Raw genomic sequence first — 17,626 nt, 5'->3', positions numbered from 1 at the left:
TTTTAGTTAACCAAATCACTACAAAAGAGCTTTTGCTACTTTCTTATAAAAATAATTTTAAAAAAGGATTTCTCTGAGGTCAGCAAAGCCCTCCTTGCTTTTCTGCTCTGTTTTGTTTTCTCAGCTGCTTGGAAGCAGTACTGGCAGATGACAAATCTACTTTTGCTTTTTAGTTGTTTGTGGGGCTTTTTGTGATTTGTTATAATCAAATTTCTATTAATTCCTCTGCACATAACACATGACTTGAAAAACCTTTGGATATCGATCAAAATTGCAACCCAGATGAATGCTTTGGGAGATGGAAATTATAATCTTAAATAGGATCTGAATAATCTTTAGTAAAGGGAAGGTGATAATGCCTTGTAACTGAACAGGCATGGCATGATGGAAGGAGAAATTGAGATACATGGTGACACTCAGCCATTGCTTTCTTTTCTAAGCACTTATATAAATGTGTATCCAAAAAAAAGAAAGGCTCTTACTTAACAGTAGTGTAAATTACCAGACACAAACATGAGAAGTTTTACAAAATTGGTAATTGCATAGATTCACCACTAGATTAATGCTTTGGAAGGCATGTTGATTTGGAACCTGAAATTAAACAATTAGACTGATTCCCCAAGTTGCTGTGAGGATGCAGATTCACTATATAAAATGGATATTTAGGTAATGCAATATTGGCAGTATGCCCAGGATGTAAACTGATGCATAAAGCTATGTGGCAGTGAACTATTGCTGTCAAGGAACACTGCCCCTTTCAGGAGATATTTATAACACTAATTTAATCAATATGCAATTCTGTGATGCATGTGACAGAATCCAAGGAAGAGTCAATTACAATTAAGAAGGCTGTTATAATTAATTATTAATCATTAGAGTATTTCTTAGAACACAAGTTTGTATGTTGACTAATGCCTCACTTCTGAAGTGACATTGTTTACCAGATTAAGCCTAAATGGTGAGGCAGATGTAAATTCCACAGAAGTATATCCATTCTAGCATTCCTGAAATACACTACTAAAATCTGAATGGTTTTGTTTTGCATTACCAAAGGGCATCCTGAAGAAAAGGATCAATTAGGACCCTATTATTATTATTATTCTACATTCTTCCCCATAAAACAAAACCCAAGAAGTCTTGAATGGAAAACACTTTCCATCTTCCAAGCCATGTTCAGGATTTTAAAAATCTCTGGTGAACTGTACACTTTCCACTGCTCTGTTCCATTTTTCACTATGGGAACCAGCTCCTCTTTAAAAGGAATACCGAAGCTGTTCTTCTAGGCTCAGGCTGAAAACCCACATGATGTCCAATTTCAGATTTCTGCTCTGGTTTGAAGCTCTGAAATTTAATTTGCTGGCTACTACATTAAATTCTCAAATAAGGCAATAATCTCTCATCTGGTTTTACTTGGTGAAAGTGTTCTGGGCCTATTATCTACAAAGTAATGAGATATTCTGATTTGTAGTATCATAGATTAAGAAATTGGATTATAAACCATTGAATCTCCTGAATTTTTTGTGAATTAGAATTCAGTGTGTAGAATAGACTTAATTTTTAATGGATTTTCAAACTGATTCTTTTATTTCAATTCCCTACGTAGTAAAATGGAAATAATGGCTGCTCTAGGGTAGTTATTAAGAATGTTATGGCAGTAGTCACTTTTGATTTTAAAGATAATTTGAAGCATTATGGTTGCTTAGGGTTAGTCATAGCTTCACAGCACTTGTTTAACTTGCTTTTTATTTCCTTCCTGCTGATCACAGGAAGTTGGTAATGCATGCCTTTTAGCACAGAGTGATGTAAATGCTATTTAACTGTTCTTGGAGCTGCAGAAGGCAGCTTGACAAATTACATCAAGCTTAATGGCACATGCTGAGATCTAAAATGTGTGCAAAACCAATGTAGATCTGTTCCTCTGTAATGCATACATGCTGGGATGTGCCAGATGTTCCAGACACGTTTTTTTGGACGATAGGCAGTCTGAGTGCTACTATGATATGTATAATAACAAAGATAATCTGGGAAAATCATATACACTCAGCTCCATATGACTGGAGGAGGTTTTTTATTGCCAGTTTTGCAGGGAAATTGCTCTCATTTTATTTCTTCCTTCTTGATTTTGCAGGGAGAAACAAAAGTGTGAATCATAGAATGGTTTGGGGGTGAAGGGACCTTAAAGCTCATCCATTTCCAACCCCCCTGAATGGACAGGGACACCTCCCACTACACCAGGCTGCTCCAAGCCCCATCCAACCTGGCCTTGAGCAGGAGCAGTTCTGAGGCTCAGCTGAGGTATCAGCATCTCCACCATTTGTTGTAGGACCTCTCCTGAGCTCCAGCCATGCAGAATTTCAGGAGAGGGACAGGAATTTTGGCTGGAGCTCCCAGCAGTGGGTAGGACTGATGCATTTCCACTGGTCTGTGATACCTGCTCCAGCAATCCAGCCCTGGGCCAGGCTGTGTTTAATGCTTGCTTTTAAATATTTACTTCTTTCAACTGTCATATTGTGATGCTTTGCAGCAAAGCAGTCATGAGACTGCCTTTATCCAAGCATACACAGTGTTTTCAGAAGTAATTTTCCTGTATTAGAGCACATGTAAATTATGTTATTCTGCAGTCTTCAAACAAACCACTAGAAACAAGCAGTGGAAGTTAGCAAATGAAGCATTCATTAACCCACTGTATTCTCAGGTGTAAGTTGCAGCTTGTAAAGCATTCTGGGGTCCTTTGGCTTCAGAAAATTGTAATAGAGCTAAGGCTTAGTGTACTGTAAACATATGTATGGCTTTTTATTATTTTTTCAGAAATAATTTTATCAAAACAAAGTATTTTATTTTTGATTTTGTATATGTAGGCTAGAGATAGATTCAAGTCATTCCAATGGATATGATTCAGCATTTATTCATGAATGGCAGCTACCTCTGCTATGATTTCTACAATAATTACCATATTTGTCATCCTGAAGAATGTACCACATGCAAATATGCAAACTCATCTTCCTTGTAGCACAAACACCATCTCTCCTGTTGCTGACAGAAGGCTCAGCATGCAGGACAACAGCAGACTCAGGAGTCTCCCTTTCCACTCACTGCCTCGGACTTGTTCTCTGTCTTTTCCCTCCTCCTTCTCAGCAAGATTTCCACCTTCCCCAGCAGGAGAATGAGGTTTTGCAGGAGAGAGTCCTGTGGAGAGCAGGGTGATGGGCAGCCTGTACCTAGAGGAATAGGGAAAGTAAGAAAAAGGGTGGAATGGACTCTCTTTTTGCTTGGATGAGTGGGTTGGTGAGGACAAAGGCAGACTTTGGCCAACATCCAACACAGTTTATTCACCGTTCTGACTTGTCCTTTTGGACTATATTTTCTTTACTCCATGAGATAAATTTTGCTAGCCAGAGGGCAGACTTTCCTTTAGACATTCTTTTTGAATACATTTTTGAACTCATGTATAACCTGGGATAGCTTCTCCTTTGGATGTAACATATTTCCAAAAATGGAACTTGCATTCTGTAATAATTTTTCCTGTGTATTCAGTGGGTCAATAAGCATCAGCCCCATGAGACAGAGAGATAAGTGAAGCCCCTGGCAACCAGGCTACTGTTTCACTTTTGAACAAACATAATGTAAAGAAATGCTTAGGATAATGAATATGTGAGCTAAGGAAGCAGAGGAAGAAATAATTTTTGTAGGGCATTCAATATCTGAGCATAGAAGAATAGAACAACATTTATGATAGAAGGAAAGGAATTTTTTTACAGCTGAATAAAAGACATCAAGATGGAATTAATATATTGCATTGAAGCATTGAGATTAGTATCTCACTATCAAACTATTCTAGTTTCAGCACCCACTGTTCTCTCCCACTAGAAAACTCCATCTGAACAACAACTTGGCAATAATTTCAGTCTTAGCAGTTCAGGATACTTTTGTTTTCTCTGATTTATGTAATTTCTTTACAACTTAAGAGCAAACATGCCTTTACATTATGGAATCCTGACTCAAGGAAACCATTTTTTGGTTATCAGTTATTTATAGAAATTTCAGGTAAAGAGGAGTTTCTGCAGGATTAGCTTTAGGAGAGGATCATCAGATCTGCTTGTTAGACTGCCTAGGCCTTATTTTCCTTTCATCCCTACTTGAGCAAGACAGAAAATAGATCTACTACAATCCCTAGGGCTACATACATGTGAAGCTGAGTCTAAAGAAGGCTGATAGGTGCCAGTGACCTGAATTTCACAGAATTTTTGCTTTATAGTCTGTGGCAGCATCACCAGACTTGTGCCTCTTGAGCCTCCCATGTGTCTACTTGTCAGGAAAGTGGCCTTTTAGTAAAATGAAGCAAAGTTACAGTTTGGGAACTAGGTTAAGGCCATTTGTTTTCCAAATACCAGGGACATAACAAGGTTACACAAGGAAATGAATTATAGCTGTATGCACACATGGACAGAAATGCCAGCATGTGGCTTTTTCTGTGTGTGTGCTCAGAAATCCTTTGACTGGTTGGCATTTCACACCAGCAACTGGATTGTACTCCAGTGATAGCTTCTGTGGAGATAAAAATTCAGCCAAAGAAAAGGTCATATGTATGACCATCTGTGTAAATCTGTAGTAATCCCTAGTGCAAAATCAGGCAGAGTCTTCACTACTCTTTAATGATCAGCCCAGTGATCACTGCAGGGATAGTTAGGACACTTCAGGCACTGATTTCCTGATCCACTTTGGACTGGTTGTCAGTACCTTCAGCTGCTTGATGGGCTGGAAATAAATCTTTGCCCACCAGCAAACCAAATGTAGGTTCACTGTGTTCCTGTGGCAGGCTGATTCTCCTCTGGGTATGAGGAATAGCTGGGATAAAAAGGAATGCTTAGGAGAAAAGGAGAAGAAAAAGGAAAAGAAAAAAATTGTGTAGATCTACATGGTCCTGCTCAGGGAAAAGTGTCTCTCTGATCTTGGGCTAGATAAATACTCAGAGGTGTGATCAACCATCTGACAGCAGAGCTACAGCAGTGATAAGAAAACACAAACTTGTACTTGGGAAAAGAAGTAAAATCTGTTTCTGGTTTGGTTATTCAGGAAGCATTTAGAGCAAAAGAGTTTTCAAGTGCAAATTTCTGGGTTTATTAACAAACACATGTTGCTTTTAAAACATGTTTTTGTAATTTCAAGATGACAGGCTGTTTTTTAGCTGTGGGAAAGATTTCCATCATAAAGCTTGATTTAAAGTAACAAAAATGGACTGAATTATATTTTTAATCCTCAACCACTTACTGGTAAGAGTTTATTTCCAAACCTCCAAGGAATAACCAGTGTAGTAGATGAAGTTATGTAAAGCTATGTAAGAATGGTATTAAAGTTTTTTTTATGACAGGTTCATCATTACTCTTCAAATCTTCTCCAGTTTGTTCTTTTAAAATTATGTGTTCTATATTGCTGTATTTGTCCCTTACATTTAACAAACTCCCTTCCAAATATTAACATTTTTGCAGGCATTGACAGGCATTGACATCCTCACACATTTTCACTCCCTCTGCCTTTTAAAGAGCTTTGATCACAATTACATAGCAGCTGAAAGTATAAGTGCAGATGCAAGTTGTTTTAAACATGATCTTCATTGTGAAATAGCATTTAGTTAGAAAATGAAATACATTTTCCATTTCCTTTTCCTCAGAGTTACAGGATGACTGCTGTGGTTTAATTCTGTGACTTCTTTTGCTGCAGAGACCTCAATGCTGAGTGCACCAAGGAAGTGCAGACTTCAGTTGTTCTTAATACTGTTTGTTTTTCTTCTACAGAGAGCAGGGGACACAGTCAGTGGAGACACTGAAAGGTAATTGCTTCTGTTATTCTGTACTGAAATATATGCATAATCTTCCTATAAGTCATTCTTACTTGTTTGCTTTTAGAAATGTAGGCACCATGTCTGAGAAAAAAAAATTCAGGGTTTAGTGATGAAAGCATTAATATCATTTACCAAATCTCATAGCTTTCATTTTGCTAACTTCACCCCATATAAATATAAATTACAAAGTTTGAAAAAAAAAATCACAGAAATCACAGAGCCTTAGAGATTGGAAAGGATGCTGAGGGATCACTGAGTCCAACCCCCCTGCCAGAGCAGGACCACCAAATGTAGCTGAAATACTTCAAATCCAAGTTTATTAAAGATTCATGGTGTCAAAAATATACCACTACAACATAGCAGGTGTTTCTCCCCATCGTTTTTCCTTTTTTTTTTTTACTTTTGAAATTTGATACTTCAAAATCACTCTGAAGGTGAAAAGCATAATACATGTCTAGCATGTTACTTTGAGAACAGAGGCAGAATTTTTCAATGAACTTCTAAATGCTAACTCAGTTTGTACAAAATTACTGATTATATTTGTGGCTCATATTTGATAAAGACAATGGAGACTTCAGTTTGTCCCTTAAAGCTGAATTAATTCTAATTAATACAATAGTGATTTTGTCTTTGTTGCTTTTGCAATTTATCTGGTAAAGTATGTCATGTTCTGGTTGCATCCAATAAGTTGTATTAAAAGAATAAGTCTGAAATAACAGATATTTGGTATCATAGAATGTCATATTTACACTTAAATGGAATCTCTTCATGTGGATAGTTATCCTTTTTCACACCTTTTCATCCTATATATGGCCTACACCTATTTAAAAAGCTAAACCATGCACTGTATATAAAATAATTACACTTGGAATGCTTTCAATATAATGGATTTACAATTTATGGTGAATTTTTCAATGCTCTAAGTACCACTGCCTTACAGCTCTAGGTCTGAGTAGCACAGCATTCATTGTTCATCACCAAACACATCACCTTGTGTCAGCTTTTTCAGGACTCTCAGCATTTTTACCTCTTCATATGTGCTTCAAAACATCATAATTCATTTCAAAGGCAGTGTCAGTGGTAAGAATTTACTGCTGGAAATCACAGACCCCTCTCAAAAAATTCATACTTCTCACTCCTTTTTTTCCTCTCTTCCTCTCTTCCTTCTCTACACCCCTAGTTTCTTGCAGCCACAAGGAATTTTGTTCTTCCTAGAGCAAAGTGTGCCTGGTTATTCCAAATGGTTTGCACATGCTCAGTTTGGCAGGGACATTACCATCCAGATGGAATATCCTTGGTGAACAGGACACAAGTCTCTACTGGACATCTGCCCAGAGATATTTTTCTGGGACATATGACTTGATAAGATTTTGGCAAAATTGCATATAACTCCCTCCAATTCTTTTGCATTTTTATATATTTTCATATATTTATATTGACTTCTTTTTATATATTTTGTAGAATCACTCTCCCACATATTTAAAATTTCAGGTCCAAAAGTAAGGCTCTAAGATTTCTTTTCATTTTGTTGAAAAATATTTTGAAAAGAGGCAGAGTTATATCTCCCGAATACCTTCTTTGATGTAGTTTAAACAGCTTAAACCAAAATACAAATATTTCAGGCATTTATCCAACATAATAAGGTTTTGGAGAGTGCAAGACAGATTGTATGGATGGATTAATGTCATTTGGGTGAAATAGCATTACCTTCATTAACTTTACAGTTTCCTATCAGGCTTCTGTTACATGTTTGCATCCTTTTCAAAATAAATTAGCTAAAACAGAAGAAAGCCATTTCTTGTACACAGGAGTCACTGCATGCTGCAGGGAATATACACTGAGAACACCAGCAGCTACATGAGAAATACAAACCCACAAGACTGCAAGATGTTACTATGAATATTCACCTTTTCACATGCTTCAAGACAGCAGAATGTAATGCAAGTCTAGCAGCTTTATTTTTTTTTTTTCAGCCTCAAGCAGAAGGGAGTGAGAGATTTCTGCATTACAACTCTGGTTTCTTCCCATCTCTTTTGGCACCTCTACATCACATCCTTCCCCCAGCACTACACGCAGGGCAAGACTTTCCCCATTCCTGCAGAAAACTCCACACCCCTCATTAAAAAAGGTCCCTTTATCCATTTAACTCTGCCCCTGTCTGACCCAGGCAGAAAATCTGAGCTCTACTTTTAAACAGACTTGTGTCTAGAAAAGTAGGGCAGCCACAGGCAAGTTGTGACTTCTGAGCAGGTGTCATGGTTGCAGAAATTATGCTCTGCAACTGGGGGTGGAATCAAGGCAAATGTGAGTGTTCTGAGGTTCCAGGGAGACAAAGGAAGTGGCTGATTAGTTGTCCTTTTTACCAGAAACGATTTCTCCTCTTGGGTATTGATTCACAAATGAGAGAGAGGAAACAGGTACCCAACCTGTAATCCCTGCTGCAGTCTTTTTTGCAGACATTTGACTATGTCTAACATCTGTGGTCTTTGGTTTTCTTTTAACTTAAGGAATCTTAGCTGTTTTGGGTTTTTTTGGTAGTAGGGAAACTTGACATCTGTGAATTCTAGACATTCATGTGTGATGTAACCATGACATCATTACAGAGACCTTGGCTTTGAAGCTCTTTGCTAAGCTAACCACACAGGCAAGGCTGAAGGGGGTTCTATCATTCATGCCTAACATAACTGCTACTTGAATAAACAGGTTTTATAATGACAATTTCTACTCAGTTTCCATGTGCAAATGCTGCCCAGGTTCTTTTTCCTGACATGTCTTTGTAAATATTAATGCTTAAAAATAGTTTTAACCAGGTCAACAGTGGCACACTTTGGAAAGTTTTGGTTGGTTGGTTGGTTTGTTCTAGTTGTGGTTAATGCTAAGGTAAGAAGAAATAAATAGTTATAAAATAAAATTTAGTCCTGATCGTTTTGTCAGCTTTGCAGGTACAGATCCACCTGTGCTGCAGGGACTGCAGAACAGCACAGAAGCTTCTGAGCTGGCTGATGCTTGAAGTACCAAGTGATAGCCTCTAGCAGAGTTCTGAGCCAGCATGGAGCTAAGAAGGGATTTCAAATCTCACTACAAAATACTTAATAATTAATTTGCAATGAGAATTTACTTGTTGAGACAGGAATCTGTTACATAAAATATGGAGGTTGTAATAACCTAAATATGGATCATGAATCCAGGCAAGGGGGTTGCAAATGCATTCCTGTAGCCAAACAAATTTGCTACACATCTGTTCTTGTGAGCAGCCATCAGCAAGTTTCATATTGTACCTACAATACTTTTCTAGACAAATGCATTTTCTATTATGCTGAATTTTTAATTTATTTTATTTTGCTTAAGTCACTTATGGTGGCCTTGACCCTGAGCTGCAACCAGATTGCACTTGGAGTAACTCAGCACATGAGACAGGAAGAGAGCTTTGCATATCTCTTGCATCTAGAAATTTACATCCCCCAAGTAAGAGCAGGATGAGAGGAGTCATTTTCTTGCTGTTCACAGGAGGTGTGAATCCTCAAGCCCTCTGTGGTTTGAATCACCCACCCCACATTTCTACACATCCAGGCAGCAGCAGGGACTAAGAGGAGATTCTCAAATGCTCTTGGACATCACATGAAATCTTCTCTTAATCAGATATCTGTGCTGTGTTTTTGAGCTCCTTCATTTAAGTGACCTTATGAAACAGGAGCCATCCTACAGAGAACTAAGAAAAGCTCTTAAAATAATCTGTTTATGGACTGTGCATCAACTGGGAAATTCCACACAAGTCCCCAGTCAGAATGCTCAGAGCATGTTGTACCATGACAGAATATGAAGTGCACAACCCAGTGTTTTATACCCACTGATCTCTCTGCCACGAGTAAATTCTGGCAAATGGTAATTTATTTATTTTTTAATATATTGCTTAACCTTTATAGAGTAAAAAAAAAAAATCAAAGAAATTACCATTGTCTAAAATTATTATTTAAACAATGATAAATACATGTGAGCAATTTGTTATACCTTGACCCATTTTATATTACTTCTGTGCATCACTACTAGAGTAGAAGATTAAAAAAAGTCAACACTGTAGACTGTAACTGTTACAGATACCAAAAATGAGGTGACAGGTAAGTCACAGTCACTGTAATTATTCTTGTTTCTAGACTATATTCATTCATTCACTGGGATTTATTATCTCTATCCTGTCACCTGTGAAGAAGCCAAAATGTTAGCAATCTAATAAGATAGATCAGTTTGTTCTGATACAGTTATAATTTTCATTTAGTGATGGATTTAATGATCATGAAGGTAATAGAAAGGGAATTGAGACAATTAAGAGCACTGGTAATGTGTAAGAGCCATTCTATTTGATTTTCTTTCTGAGCATTGCTTACATGATCAAATCAGGTTTAAATCAGTCCTTCTTTTCAGTAGATATTCTCCAAATTTTTCAAACTAAACCACTACTCCTTACTAGAGTTTATGGGACAAAGATGTGTTGTTACCTTTCTGTGTCAGAAAATAAAAAACATGTTCCTCAAAAGGGAAAGAGGAATGAGTGTCAGTGTGAAGATGGCATTCAGCTTAGTGATGCTGCTTTTGTGGAGAAATAGCAACTCACTCCTCTTGGCTGTAAGAGCAATTGCTGTGAGAACAGAAAGTGCAGGATATTCAGGACTCCAGTGATGCTCCTGAATGGATATAACTGCTCTGGGGATGTGCAGCTGCAGTGGTTTCACATATAATTCAAATATAATACAAATATTACAATACATTCACATATAATACAAATATTCACTATTTGGTTGGTGACAGTTCTCAGTGTTCATGAGAAATCTTTTGCCAGGTCTGTCTTTCCATCCTGATTCTTACAGCTTGTATCCAATGCACTGAACTGGAATACTGGACTTCTGCTATTTCTAGGGTTTTCCATTCTAATTTGTTTTCTAGAGATTCATTATCACTATTTTCTAATCACACAACACTGTTTCTCTTTGGAAAGGTTGATTACAAATTCCATCACTAGGTTTGCCCTTCATTTGCATGTCCTTTAAGATGCAAATTAGAACCTACCACACCTGCTCAAGTGCTTTAAAGTCTCTGTGTTTTGTTTCTACCTAGGTGAAAGTCATTCCATCTTTTTTTGGCTCATTCTTGTTGATCTTTCCACTCCAACCCTTTGTTCAGCTTCAGCATTCTGACTGAATACTGAGTCAGTATTCAGCAGCTAGGGCTGAGACCAGAGAGAGACTGGATTCAACCTTCATCTCTTCTTGGTTTTTAGTGCCTTTATTTCTAATTCTTCTTGCCTGTTCGTATTTGTTTCAGTTTGCTTGCAACGTGCATTTTGGTCATAGTTCTGAAGAAGATGTAAGGAGGGAGGCAACCCTTTTATCCACAGACATTCCAGTATTTGACACACAGCTGAGCACAGTGTATCAGAGCTCAGGGTAGACATTACTGAAGTCCTCTATATATCTGCCAAATTGGAGTAGCTCAGAAACCAGCTGGGGGAAATTGTGTGTAGAATAAATATTTTAGAATGAGATTTATTATATAATCAAATTTCAGTTACAGTTTTGCTGTTATTTGCTCTATGTTTTGCCTTTTTAAATGTCACAATACGCAATGAAAGTTTTGCAAACAGCCTGGAAGAACTTTTTTATTTGTTATTGGTTTTTTAAAATTCATAGAAGTTATTCTTGAGTGGTTGGTCATCTTTTTTTTAGATTCTGCAGTTTCCTTCAAAAGCAGTATTGTACACAAACAAGAAAAGAAGCATTTAGTAGATCAACTGCTGTAATTGTTTTGAGAAGTATCTGCCCAGGCCATTCCAACCCTCTCGCTCCACGTGCCTTTCTGGTTCATCTCACCCCCACCATTCACACCCTCTTTCATTCTTTTCCCTTCCACCTCTGTAAAAACTGTTTTCCTAAAAAGAAAGGTGAGGAATAACTCAACCAAACATGATCCAGAGTTTTTCAACCAGAGTAGACAACACAGGAGGCTTTCTCTGTGTCTACATTAATTGGTTCTGCCACATTCACACTGATAATTTTCTTGTCTGGAGAGAGGACAAGAGCTGTGGTCTCTAGATCTGAATATTTAGGGAATAATTAGATTCGAGGAGGAGTATTTGATAGTTAAACCTTAAAAGAAAACACAGTCAAACCACTTCCTGCAACTTGTTGAAAACTGTCCCCAAATAAAACACAAATAAGCTCACTGGGGTAGAGCACCTATTGCTGTCCCCTCAGAAGATGCCAACTTCTGGAGAGCTGTCAGAGCCTGACTGCAGACTCCTTCTCCAACTTCACAGCATTTTTCCTGGTGAGAGTCTGTGATTACAGGGAGAAGATGCATTATTATGTTTGCATTGAAGCAAATAAAACTTGACTAGGGACTTTTCAGATAAAAACACAGATGTATTATTCATATTGTATGTTGGCTGAGAGAAAGAAAGGGAGCATTGAAGCTGACACTTTCCAGATGGGTCAAAGCCATGATTAAAGAAACAGACCAGAAATCAGGGGGGGAATGCCCAGCAGGGTTGAAGTGCATTTATGGCATTCTCATGGGCAGACAGAAATGGAGCTCTAATGACAAAATCTGCCTGGCAGCACTCTGGGTGTCTGTCCATTCCTTTGCCACATGTTGGAAGCCCAATTTTTGGAGGGTTTCAGTTGTTTCTTTTGATCCTTGTAACCTAGAGACAGCTCAGAACTTCTAAGTCATGCCTATTTACTTTTATGATTTTAATGTTATGCATCCCATCTTTTGCTGCAGTCTGGAAATGTCCTGTGACCAATAGATCCTTTTAACTGACACTGAAGTTGTTGTTTTTCCTGGTAAATTTGATTTCTCATAATGATGGAAATTATTGAGTGAGAATTCCTCTTTCTGTCTTTTTGACTTAGAAAAGATGTTGTTGTTACTATTATAAGACCAAGAGAACTTGGGAGTATGTCAAACATGTCCCCAGTCCTTTTATTCCTTTTTCCTTTCTCTCCAGTTCCTTTCCCATTCTTGCACTACTTTTCTACATATAGGACATAAACAAAAATACATTTTTAAGGTTTTCCCACTTCTCGTTTTTCTTACTTTGGAAAATGAGAACTTGGTTGTCTAAGAATTTTTGTGCTAGATCAGGCCAAGCTGACCCTGATTCATTGTCCTGTTTCCATCAGTGGCCAAGACTGTTTGTAAGTGCCTGAGGGGAAGCCTCTGGTGATGCTTTTTGCTCTGCCCTTCAGCCTCCTGGAGCTGAGCAGTGTGCCAGTTTCTCCAGTACAGGGATATGGATGTAAAAAAAGTCCAACAACAAAACTCTAGCAGCAGATGGAGCCTGCTTTTAGAGTTAGTTTGGGAAAGTTAACTTGGGGTTCTTTTTTTTGCTAAGATTTTCTGTTCTTTACATCAGAATTGTTCCTGGGCCCACAGGCAGTGGTCACCAAGCTTCCCTCCAATGGCAAATGTAACTGGAATTCCTTGTTTGCCAGCCCAGAAAACTCTGTTAGAACACCAGCACCACAAAAATATCCTGGGTCTCTGATAATCTCAATTTTAACTTCTAAGCAGCTATGGTCTTTGTGAATTTCCTGGGTTTAAGTGCTTCCAGAATACGAAAGAAGGAAAGGTGGGGAAAAAAAACAGAACAAAAGAAGGTATTGGGCTTTCTCTGTACATCCCTGAGAGTTGTGTCAGATTTGTCTTGGTAGTTACTTACTTATTAATGTCTGGGTGTTTAGACATGTGCTTACATCCTGCTAGCAGTAACTGAAAGGAAGACACACACTAAGCAGTAATTTGGGTTATCCTGGGTTTGATTCTGTAATAACAGGGGAAGAAACCAATTTTGTAACACACAGAACACATATGGGTGGGTCTTAAATGTCAAAATCAGTTCAAATACATATCTGTAAGCTGCTACATTTTAAAATGCAAATTACTCTTTAAACAAAAAGGTCATAGTATTTCTACATTTTTCCTATTTAAAATATGCATATTTTTCCATCCTAGTCTGGACATTAGGGATCCTCTATACCCCTGAATGATGTTGATGCTGAAAGAAAAGCACAGGAGTTAGCCCTGCAACAAAGATCCTGTGATTTATGTGTCCTGAGACTTAAGTCTCAAAGACAAAGTAATTGTTTTTGTTTCCTTTGGATCCTAGCTAATCAGGGTTGAGTATTTTTAGGCCAGTGATTGAATCAGAACCAGATATTCTCAGATGATTCATGTGTTCCTTAAGACAGAATATTAAGAATATGTTTGTTCTTTTCATTGCAAGCAATTTCTAAAGGCTCTTCCATTTTAAATTCTGTATTTTAAATAACTTTGATACATGATTATGCATTTCCAAATGTGTGTTTGCAGATGTAGGTTGTGTGAGTACATGCACTACTCATTCTCATGATTTTTTCCTGCAGTTACTTACATTTTTTCCTCTCTGTCCTAGATATGCAAGTTCTGTCATTGACCGTCAAGGAAGCACATCCATGAGGAAGGTAATGATTTGTGAATGCACTCCTAAAAAGTACCCCAGCAGTCCAAGTCATTGTCATATTTTTTTAAAGATACCTAAGATACCAAAAACCTTGAAAGTATTCTGTTATGAAACATGTAAAAATAAAAAAATAGAAATAATTTCCTCATTCAGAAAAACTGGCTACTGCAACCACAGCAGGTCAGTGGGTATGCAGTTTTTTGTTTAATAAGAATTTGAGCTTATTTTCTAAGGTTTGGGAGGAAAATCAGAGAAACAGAAAAAAATCAGTTGGAAGGGACCTCTGGAGGGAAGATTGTCCTGAAGGCAAATGCAACTAAAAAAAATAATCTTAAAATATTTAAATAGTACACATAGTATGACATTATTTTATTTTGTCACACGGGATTAAGATTTTCAAAGATTTTTGTGATTCAGCTTTTGAAGATCTTCAATGGAAAACATCTAGACATTATTATTTAGTATTTTGTAAGTATTTCATACAAAGGGCAAACAACAGAACCTTCCTGTATTTCCTGCCTATTTCTTTATTCCAACTTAGCACTTTTTCACTAAGTTGGTGCTAAATAACTTTATCTTCCAGCCCAACCTTACACATCATCTGAGGAAATCAGTGTGTGCCCCGTGATTTGGGCACTTTGCAACTGAATGCACCAGTGGCTGTGTTTGGAACTTGTAAATGGATTTCCTTAAAGCCTCCTCAGGCTCAAAATAGCAGAGACAGAGACAACCAGGTTTGCACTGATAGCTTTGGTTCCCTTCATCCTGACAGGTCACTGAAGCTCTTGGTCTCCAGGGCATTTTTCACACCTTTGGGATTCTGGGACAGCACTGCTCCTCCTACACCAGGATTATTTGAGGTCTCATTAATTTAGCTTCATGTAGCACAGCTGCAATTCTATCATCACTTTTTTTCCCCATCGTGTGCTTCTTTTTAGGGTGAGGTGAGAGGGTGTGCATTTGGTGGGACATTCTACTTTGTGGTTTTTGAGATGAGAACTTAAATGCTGACAACCACAGTGTCTTCTCATATCCTCTCTCTGTTACCCACAGCAACTCTGAGTTATTTTGAAGTTGTGAGTTCTGGCTGTTTTCTTACAGTGTTTACCACAAAGTTAATTATATAGTAGTGCCTTTATCTCTCAGAAAATGCAGCTTGAATTTTGTAAGTTAGTGGTGCTTATTAGGTACCTATTCCCAAGGTGTTGTAAGTCTTTTGCTCTCTGTAGTTTTCTTATTCTGAATGTATTGTGCATAAACCAAACATGGCAAGACTAATTAACTTACATTTTTAGAAGATCTAATATTTTCAGTTCCCCTTGGTTTGTTGTGCTTGTATTTTCATTACTTTTGAAAACCTTTCTGTTGAATGATGCATACCAGCTTCTGGTGAGTATCCCAATGCCTGGATCCTCCAGTTTTCCATTTTTCTTGCAGTTCTTTACATTTAATCCATAAAAAATGCAATTTAATTATTTTATCGCTATTTTTTAGCCTAAAAATGTGGTCAGATTGGGTGTTCTCTTTTTCAGAAACAGATATCTACTCTGTCCTAATGCATTTTTGTACAGATAGAGGAACATGGAACAGATTGTTCCAGTCACAGTCACCACAGAACTCCAGCTGGCACAATCTGACTGACCAGTACTGCTGCTGGGGCTTACAATACATCAGTTTAAAAAAAGCAATCCTGTAATACCTATTGATTACCTTTTTGCAGACTTCATTTTGTTTTTTCATTTTCTGACTGTTATTTGCTTCCTCTCCTATAGCACAGGAGCAAGCATTAATCTTTGTCTTCTCTGGTGCTCAAAACAAAGAGATAACTTTGGAGCTATGAAGTAAATGGGGAGTATTTAGTATCTTAGGGTGATACAATGCACATACACTCACAGAGCTTGTCACCTGTCTGAATTACAATATTTTGGTGAAGCATCCATATACTGGCTGCCTGGGGGAGCAGTCTGAGATAAGCAGGACACAGAGAGCTGGTGAAAAAAAAGCTGAAAAAAAAAAAAAAAAAAAGATAAAAAGTAAAATAAAAAAGAGCCAGCTCTCTCAGAAGCCAGGATTTAATGATTTCTGCAAGTCTCCAAAAAGTGTCCATGCTGCTCAGTGCTGGGAAGTGCCTGAGTTCCAAAAGGGTTACAGCCAGACCTGTGCATGTGCAAAACATCCCCCCCTCCTCTGCTTTTATTTAAAATAAAACTTTGCCTCTGCAGCAGTTGGAGGCCTGTTCCTAGCTGTTGGGTTTGATAGAGGTTGAGCTGTCATCTTTTGTATCCTCTTTATTACCTTAAGTAACATTTTCATTTTAAACAGTTTTTTTAAATTTTAATGTTGGGATGTTCAAACACTGATGGAACCTGCTGTACCACAGTTTCAACAAGGGCTTTTCTAGAATGTCTTTGGGTTTTGACCACATGGGAAGGAGCTGCCATAAAATGGGGTAAGAAGCCAGATGATCCCTGGCAGGAGGTTGGGGCAGCATGAGACATACCTGCTAGTGACTGAGCTGCCCTTCTTCTAGGCCCAATAATGAGCTGTTACCTCTCAAAGGAAAAATCAAGAATTAAAATATTGCCTTTTCTGTGCTACTCTCTCCCTGGATCTGCTGGTTTATCCCACTGGGAATTGCAGCACCCATCAGGCAGCTACTCCCTTGTGTTGTAATTTTTCCCCTGACATTTATCACCTGTTGAGTAATTCCCCTGTTTTTTAATATTTGAAATGAGATGCTCCCAGGTTTTTTTCTTAAGAACCTGTAATTGTTTTATAATGCAGCCACAAAAGAAAAAAATTCTTCTCCTCAGAGCTCTTCTGCCAGCCTACCAACCTCAAAAACTTGAGTGTTTCCTGGGGTTGGAAAAAGTCAAAGCTGTGAGCACAGGATTTTACACAGTAGCTGGATAATGTTTGAGATGGCTGTTTCTTTTGAATGTATATTTGTGTAACTATCTTATGGATACTTAAAAAAGCTTTCAGGTATCATTTATTTTATTAATTAATTCATACAAATTTAAACCCTTCCTTCTCAAACTGCTGCATAACCATTCATGCAAAGAATCCATAATGATTTGATTGGCATTATAATTAATAACTGGAAAAAAATGGCATTTTAATTTGCAGTTTAGCTCTGAGGTGTTTTCTTCATGACAGTTTATAACAATTGTAAGAGAAAAATGACAAAAATGAGATCCTATGATGACATTCTGTAGCTAATCCTAAAATCACCATGAGGATGGTAGTGACTGCCAGCTGTTTCACTGCTATTAACTGCACTGGGTTTTCAT

The 17,626-nt window shown here is 37.7% G+C and overlaps 1 protein-coding gene across 1 annotated transcript in view; it reads left to right on the top strand.

Annotated features, from left to right (window-relative positions):
- LOC139802443 (connector enhancer of kinase suppressor of ras 2-like) overlaps nucleotides 1-17,626 on the top strand; it is a 158,341-nt gene that overhangs the window by 114,402 nt on the left and 26,313 nt on the right. The window contains exons 15-16 of the mRNA XM_071757613.1: nucleotides 5,793-5,827; nucleotides 14,286-14,334. Of these exons, the coding sequence (XP_071613714.1) occupies nucleotides 5,793-5,827; nucleotides 14,286-14,334 (84 nt within the window). The remainder of the gene's footprint in view (nucleotides 1-5,792; nucleotides 5,828-14,285; nucleotides 14,335-17,626) is intronic.

The sequence above is a fragment of the Heliangelus exortis genome, chromosome 14 (genome assembly GCF_036169615.1).
Source record: "Heliangelus exortis chromosome 14, bHelExo1.hap1, whole genome shotgun sequence".
NCBI lineage: Eukaryota > Metazoa > Chordata > Aves > Apodiformes > Trochilidae > Heliangelus > Heliangelus exortis.
Note: the sequence above shows the minus strand (reverse complement) of the source record. Positions and strands in the feature narration are given on the sequence as shown.